General features: G+C 55.7%; 1 protein-coding gene across 2 annotated transcripts; it reads left to right on the top strand.

Annotated features, from left to right (window-relative positions):
* The first annotated feature begins 1,481 nt into the window (after positions 1 to 1,481).
* LOC133341450 (BTB/POZ domain-containing protein 6-B-like) lies at positions 1,482 to 7,443 on the top strand. Of its 2 annotated transcripts, none has more exons than XM_061550092.1 (4): positions 1,482 to 2,328; positions 4,149 to 4,221; positions 4,979 to 5,097; positions 5,558 to 7,443. In XM_061550092.1, the coding sequence occupies exons 1-4, from the start codon at positions 2,129 to 2,131 to the stop codon at positions 6,630 to 6,632; spliced, it is 1,467 nt and encodes a 488-aa protein (XP_061406076.1). In that variant the 5' UTR covers positions 1,482 to 2,128; the 3' UTR covers positions 6,633 to 7,443. The 2 variants fall into 2 exon arrangements, with proteins under 2 accessions (XP_061406076.1, XP_061406075.1); XM_061550091.1 differs by having other exon boundaries at positions 1,484 to 2,385.
* The last annotated feature ends 242 nt before the right edge of the window (positions 7,444 to 7,685 follow it).

Raw genomic sequence — 7,685 nt, 5'->3', positions numbered from 1 at the left:
ATACGATTGAATTAGCTCCTGAATATAAAATTGAGCCAGTCCCTTGGTTAAAGCCTTAAATGCAATCAGCATGATATCCAATTCCACTCGTTTAGAGACAGGGCGCCGATGCAACGATGGTTTGAGAATGGTCTGGGGTAAGAAGTAACGCAATCCAGCACGTGTCCCATCGTGTGTGAAGGTACAACAGAGCAGGGCGTGTGTGATGAAGTGGATTTTCAACTGTCACCCAAATATCCTTCTGTGTGTGTGTGTAATTACAAGCAATAGACACGGCTGCTGCTGCTGCTGCTTCAACGACTAACGCGTCTGAATCGAAGGAAGGGCTTGGTGTTTCGATGAAAATTTAATTCAACACGCAGCCTCAGAGAGCGGAGTCGGCAGATCCACGGCTTGCAACGCCGCCGTCTCATCGACGGACTTTCTTGTAACGCCAACGGCAATCAACGAGATTGAACAGCACTGGGGAAAAAGTGGTGTCGCAAAGTGGCTGCTGCGTGGTTGCGGATTGCGTGGAGCGCGTTGCGCTACTAACGCCCACCGCGCACGCTTTAGCCTGAGCACGAATGGAAGGAGCACAATTATTTTTTAGTTTTACCGAGTGGCCCCTCGGACATCGTCGGCATCGTAGATGTCAACCGTGGTCAATCCACTGCTGGACGGTTAGGGGCCTCTCACCAAGCAGGCGACATCTCTCTCGCGATCCTGCGATGCGATCATGATCTGCTTGGCCACACGCACGCGTGGCTGATCTCTCGTTTCTTCTCCTAGGTGGCCACCTTCTCTGCGTTCGGAGTGTTCACGGTTGAAGCGCCACGTATACAGAATGGCCATGGTCAGACATCGCCATAGGAATTAGCCATGGTTCATCCACTGTTGGATGAAGCCCTCCACCCCCACACCTAGTCAACAGCAACAAAGTGGGTGAAACGCTGCACTACGCATATTACAAAGACAAAGATCCTCCGTGTAGCCTGAACAGAGTGTTGGGGCAAGTGCTGTTAGCGAGAACCTAATGAAGGCCGGCACGGCACACGAGGGAGTGGGTAGCACAACTACAATACCGGCCGCTTTTGTCTTCCCAATGCTGATGTTTTAACACCGAACCAAGTACTGTACGTACTCGTTTAAGGCTGAGTCCACATAGGGGAGGCCTAGAACCGGTTCAGATGTTCGCCACTGCTGTTAGCGGGAATTGAACTCGGATCGCAGTATTCTTAGGGCAGTACGCTAATCACTACCCTACCGCTTCGCCCATACACACAACGGTTACATATACACAAACAATCATTCCAATGTGTTAATTTGTATGATAACGTGGCAATTTGAATAAAGTATTCGTGTATAGCGGTTGTGGTGTCAGGGAGGGGAGGTGCAGGAGGGAGAGGGAGGTTCTTCTTTCAACCCATCCTCCCTTCGACTTCTCCCCCCCCCCAACCCCCATCACACACGCATGCCCGGACGAACATACACACGCACGCGCACGCACGCACACACGCGTGCGAGACACCCCCGAGGCTGAGCAATCATTGCGTAACCGGCGCGTGGCGTGTGGAGGCGGTGGGGCATGGGCATGCGTGCAAAGAAGCCCCGTCTACGCTTCAATGTGAGCGCTATCGCGGTGGGGGATCGCGCGCGCGCGCCTGAGCCAAGCGATGGGAGTCGCGGCGCCGGGCGTGCACAGCTCTGCGCTGTAGCTCGCGGCGCTCGGAGGCTAGGGGCAAAGCACCGCTGTTAATTAAAAAACACGATACCGCGTGAAAGATAAGTATATATATATATAATTAAACACAGTTCGTGTGTGTGTGTATATATACACGCACACAACCGCTTGCTTTGCTGAGCCGTTTGTCGGCAGTATAGAGACGGGGACGGCGTGAGTGTGCGGCGCTGTCCAGGGCGCTGAAAGGCGTCGCGTCTGCCCGCAGCGCGCTCAGCCCTTCCCCGTCTCGCCGTGCCGAGGTCCACGCGGCGCCGAGTTCGCCTCGCTCCGTCTCCCACGGGGTCGTCTTGGCCGCGGTGGTCGCGGGGCTCGCCCGCCGGCCCCCAGGACGCGGACGAGCCGCGCAGCCCAGGCGCTGGCAACGCGGGCAGCCCTGGCAGCGCTGGTAGCAGCGGCGGCGGCGGCATGAGGTGCCTCCACGCGATCTTCACGCTGCTCCCGGAGGCGCTGAAGAGGTCCAAGATGAAGAAGATGGCCAAGGCGAAGCGGCTGCCGGTCTGCTGCGAGTTCCACAGCAGCGCTCGGGGCGCGACCAAGAAGCGAGGCAGGACGCCGGACGAGCGCCAGGGCGGCGCTCCGGGAGCCGACTGCTCCGCGGAGACGAGGTTCGCCGAGGCGGCTGGCGAGCGCGAGCCGGTGTCCCGCCGCCCCTTCGCGGAAAGGTGCAAAGCGCAGTCACGTCAACACGCCGGCACCTGAGTGGTGGCGGAAAGCTGGGTTCAGCGCAGGGGCGATTCCTCCAGGCAGGGGAGGGAGTAGGGTCTCGAGAGCAGGGGGTTGGTGATGGGTGTTGACGGCTTGCCAGAGAGACGTGCTTGAAGCGAAACGTCCTTGGAGGATGGGCGATTGTCGTACTTGCAACAGGCGGTGGGGTTGGCAGCAGGAGGCTAAGGCGAGGTTGAGTGGCGTCAACGGGACTGGGCGTAATTAATTTGTCTTCACCTTGATCTGGAGTGGACCGACGTGTCCTTTAGTGGAACTCTCTTAGGGTGAGTTCAGTTGAATTGATATCGACACTCCGTGCATATGCCCGATGGTAAATATCTCACCGGCAATGGGTGATTGCATCTTTCTGTGCAGAGCGTTGTGCTTTACCCCCTTTTATATGCGTGGAGTTTATTCGGTTACTCCGCTCTCCTTCTAGATGCCAGCACTCACCAATTGAATTTGTCAAACTTCCCAAAGTGGAAAGAGGGCTTCGTGACGCTCTCCTGGGTAAAGATATGACATCGTTATTATTACTGTAGCACTGTGGGTCGAGTCGTGCACAAGCATACGAGCGAATATCGTGCATACAGCCAAGCCTGTTCATGATCGCGAGACGTGAATGTCAGCTTCAGAGTCACGGTGAGTGTCAGAGCAGTGTCTGACAAGTAGTGAGTGGTGAGTGTTGGGTGAGTGGTGAGTGTCTGGTGAGTGGTGAGTGTTGTGTGAGTGGTGAGTGGTGGGTGTTGTGTGTCTGGTGAATGCTGAGTGGTGGGTGAGTGGTGAGTGTCTGGTGAGTGGTGAGTGTTGTGTGAGTGATGAGTGTCTGGTGAGTGGTAAGTGTTGTGTGAGTGGTGAGTGTCTGGTGAGTGGTGAGTGTTGTGTAAGTGGTGAGTGTTGGGTGAGTGTTGGGTGAGTGGTGAGTGTCTGGTGAGTGGTATGTGAGTGGTGAGTGTCTGGTGAGTGGTGAGAGTCGGGTGAGTGGTGAGAGTCGGGTGAGCGGTGAGTGTTGTGTGAGTGGTGAGTGTTGTGTGAGTGGTGAGTGTTGTGTGAGTGGTGAGAGTCGGGTGAGTGGTGAGTGTTGTGTGAGTGGTGAGTGTTGTGTGAGTGGTGAGTGTTGTGTGAGTGGTGAGTGTCTGGTGAGTGGTGAGTGTCTGGTGAGTGGTGAGAGTCGGGTGAGTGGTGAGTGTTGTGTGAGTGGTGAGTGTTGTGCGAGTGGTGAGTGTTGTGTGAGTGGTGAGTGTCTGGTGTCTGGTGAGTGGTGAGTGTCTGGTGAGTGGTGAGAGTCGGGTGAGTGGTGAGTGTTGTGTGAGTGGTGAGTGTCTGTTGAGTGGTGAGAGTCGGGTGAGTGTTGTGTGAGTGGTGAGTGTCTGGTGAGTGGTGAGTGTCTGGTGAGTGGTGAGAGTCGGGTGAGTGTTGTGTGAGTGGTGAGTGTCTGGTGAGTGGTGAGAGTCGGGTGAGTGGTGAGTGTTGTGTGAGTGGTGAGTGTCTGGTGAGTGTCTGGCGAGTGGTTAGATTCGAGGGACGGGTGTCACGTTCATGATAAGTAAGTGTCGGGGTGAGTGTCACATGAATGTGTATTGTGAGTGTTACGCGAGTGTTAGGTGAGTGGCGTGTGTCTGGTAAGCATGTGGCACGCATGCTGTCAAACCCGTCTATAATTCGTAGGCATGAGTGATCTGTCTGTGATGCGACCTTGGCTGTGTCGGTCACTTTGCAGCAGCGAGCTCGTGGCTGATGTCCACTTTGTCGTGGGACCTTCCGATAGGGCTCGGAGGGTACCTGCACACAAGGTACCCGCGCACGGCAGTGTCGGTTGCCTGGCTGCCTGAATTACACCGTTCATTTTTAATGCACCTGCCATTTTTTTATAACATAACTAGATAAACATCAGTTCTTCTCTCCCCATAAATATAGCGTGAATATGTTAGTCCATCTGGCTTTCGAGACCAATATTCTTTTTCAGGCAGAATTTGTGCTACTCCCTCGCACGTATCGTTTTTTTTTCTCTGGGCACTACTGTTGTTTTGCCTCAGTAATTGGCTGAAAAAAAACATCCATACAAACAGAGAACCGCAGAATAATTGTTGTCACCAGCCCACCACCTGACAACCTTCCAGCTTGCCCTGTGAGATGCAATTTTCATTAACGACGCAATAATAATAATAATAATAAAAACGAATCATTAGATTCGATTAGAACTCTGGCCCGGTATCTAGTTTCACGGTCTCGTCATTTGAGTCATGCTCGTAAAACAAATGCTTCGAGATGATATTGCTGAGCCATTAGGCCGATGGACTACGTTTATATGATGCCTGTGGGGAGAGACGGGGGTGTATTGGATTATAAATGCATTTATGCATTTATCCCATTACTGTTAATGCCCCGCAATAACACTTACTGACTTTATTGCATCCACAGTAGTACCAGTAAAAAAAAAAATCAATAAATGCTGCAATTTTACCATACACTTTGCGTTCAATGCCTGTTGTTCAACTGTTCCTGCGCCTGGGCTTGTAACTTCGCGGGCGTCGCGGTTGTGTTCGCCAGCGCATCCTGGCTGTGGAGAGCAGAGTCTTCGATGCCATGTTTTTTGGAGACGCGTCGACAGACCAGGTGGAGTTCCACATCCCAGACGTGGAGCCAGCCTCCTTTCTCAGCATGATTCGGTGAGCCCCGCGCGGACCTGAACATTGCTCGCGTTCGCTCACTGCCCCTCCTCCCTGCGCACGCTGGGCTCTCGCCTCGTTGTCGACAGCGCGTCTTACTTGACGGGTGTACGGACGCGAGCGCGAGACCGAAACCGGTCGGGATCCCCCCCCGATACGGTCACGAGAGGGAGGCTGCGTGTCGCCACGCGGTTGGCAGCAGAGGGCGGTGTAGCGAAGTCGACTTGTGCACTGCCACCGTAGTTTTGCTCCCACGTGTGTGCACAACCCGCGCCTCCTCGTACAAGCCAGCGTGACGAAGCACGCTCATCCAGCAGCGAATCGACATACGGAAGCCAGATGGATGGTAGCAGCGCCCGTGCGTGGCGTTACGGTGCCGGTGTGCTGGGGGAGGGATCCAATGACGACAACGATGATCGATGACCGATACGCAGCATAACCACGTCCAACCCTTCCGCAGGTGCATCTACTGCGAGGAGGCGCCGCTGGAGGTGGACACAGCGCTGTCCACGCTGCGCGCGGCCAAGCGGTTTGCGGTCGCGCGCTTGGCGCGCACGTGTCGCGCCTTCCTCGAGGGCAGCCTGAGCCACGACAACGCGTGCGCGCTGCTGGCCCAGAGCCTCGCGCTCCACGAGCAGGGCCTGGCCGAGCGCTGCTGGGAGCTTATCGACGCCCAGGCGGAACTGGCGCTCGGATCGCGGTCGTTCCTCCAGCTCGACCGCGCCACCGTGGAGTCGATCCTGCGGCGGGAGTCGCTCACGGCGCGCGAGGCGAGCGTGTTCGAGGCGGCGCTGGCCTGGTCGGGCGCGGAGTGCCAGAGGCAGGGGCTCGAGCCGACGGCTAAGAACAAGCGGAAGGCGCTGGGCAGCGCGCTGCACCTCGTCCGCATCCCGGCCATGTCGGTGGAGGAATTCGCGAATGGGGCCGCGCAGTCGGGAGTGCTCAGCGCCGAGGAGACCAACAGCATCTTCCTCTTCTACACGGCGCGGCAGAAGCCCAGGCTCGACTTCCTGTGCGTGCCCAGGAAGGGTCTCGCCACGTCGCGCTGCCTGCGATTCCAGTCCTCGTGTAGCCACGGCGGTGGCATCGGTGGCATCGGTGGCGGCGCGGACCAACGCCGCTGCCGGAGCGGCGGTGGCCGCTGCGACGCCGTGCTATTCAAGGTAGACCGCCGCATCTTCCTGACCGGGCTGGGGCTGTACGGGCCGCGTAGCGGGGCCGCGGAGTGCGCGGCTACGGTGGACATCAAGCGGCGTGGCGCCACCTTGGCTCGGCTCTCGGCGCCGCTGCTGAGCTCGGGCGACTCGGCGCGAGCCGTGCCCGTGTGGTTCGAGCACCCCGTGCAGGTGGAGCCGCACGTGTTCCACACGGCGTCCGCGGTGCTGGCCGGCGCCGAGGTTGGCTACAGCGGAGAGGACGGGCTCGCGGAAGTGCGCTGCGACGGGGTCGCGTTCCTGTTCCAGTGCGCGCCCGAGAGCGACGCTGGCACGGGGGTGTTGAGCGGACAGATCCCGGAGTTGATGTTTTACGCGTAAGGTGCCCGAGCCGCGTGCAGAGCCTGCGCCTGAGTGACGCGTCCGACGAATGCTGTGGGTTTGCTGAATGTGTTACCGAGACTAAAATCAGTGGGCTTCATTTCTCATTGAATATTTGCCGCCCCCCTCTTCGCCTCCCCCCCACCCTTTGCCCGCGGATAGCGGTGGGAGGGGACGTGGGGGGTGCTGGGACATTGTCCGGAGCCCGGCCCGGACAACTCCTCCGGATGAAATCGAGCCCTCTTGTGAAATTCTCATGTGGCTGTTCATGCGAATTATTTGCGCTGTAGGATACAAAAGCTGTCATTTTATATCGCTTAGAGCTATTTCGTTCAAACTCGATTAGAGCTGCTGGAACATGGTTTATGTATCGAGCTGTTGGGTTCTAAAGCGACATATGAAAGCAGTATTTATTATCAACATATATTCTGACGTCTTCAGATATTCAAAATACCTACTCTGTTGTGTACATTCAAATTTTTAAATATCTTTTTTTTGGAAAGGGCAAAATGTTAAAATGTATGGGCAACAGTATGTATGAGCACTCTTCGTGCGGATGAAACTGGAGTGTGATGAATCTGCTCGTCCTAAACACCACTTCCAATCTGAAAACAATCCCATACGAACCAAAAATGGTTTAGCAAACGCAATCACGATCCGCGGCCATGCAGTGCACTCCAATGCACACCCCACCACCTGCGCTGTGAGATGCAGCGATGTTCCCAGCATGCGCGTTGGCACGAGCTTCGCATAACCCTCGACTCGCGTACAGGTTGAATGCAAATTCTATATTTGAAGCTTTCGTGACTGCAAGGATTCATACTCTTAGTTCTTTCGGTAAAGTCACGTAGGTAAAAAATGAAATTAAAATTAATAAAAATAAAACAATAAAATCACGACGTTTCGGAGGCAACACAAGTCTCCGTCATCAGGGGGGACCGTCACAGCCAGATTTGCTGGCTGTGACGGTCCCACTTGATGACAGATTTGCTGGCTGTGACGGTCCCACCTGATGACGGAGACTTGTGTTGCCTCCGAAACGTCGTGATTTTA

This window comes from Lethenteron reissneri, chromosome 11 (assembly GCF_015708825.2).
Source record: "Lethenteron reissneri isolate LAM-NWPU_2019-01 chromosome 11, ASM1570882v1, whole genome shotgun sequence".
Lineage (NCBI taxonomy): Eukaryota > Metazoa > Chordata > Hyperoartia > Petromyzontiformes > Petromyzontidae > Lethenteron > Lethenteron reissneri.
This window is presented reverse-complemented; position numbering and strand designations above follow the sequence as displayed.

Coding starts and splice junctions, on each gene's coding strand:
- LOC133341450 (XM_061550091.1), top strand. CDS start 2,129: ATGAGGTGCCTCCACGCGATCTTCACGCTGCTCCCGGAGGCGCTGAAG. Junction 4,222..4,978: donor GGAGGGTACCTGCACACAAG/GTACCCGCGCAC, acceptor TGTGTTCGCCAG/CGCATCCTGGCTGTGGAGAG. Junction 5,098..5,557: donor TCCTTTCTCAGCATGATTCG/GTGAGCCCCGCG, acceptor ACCCTTCCGCAG/GTGCATCTACTGCGAGGAGG.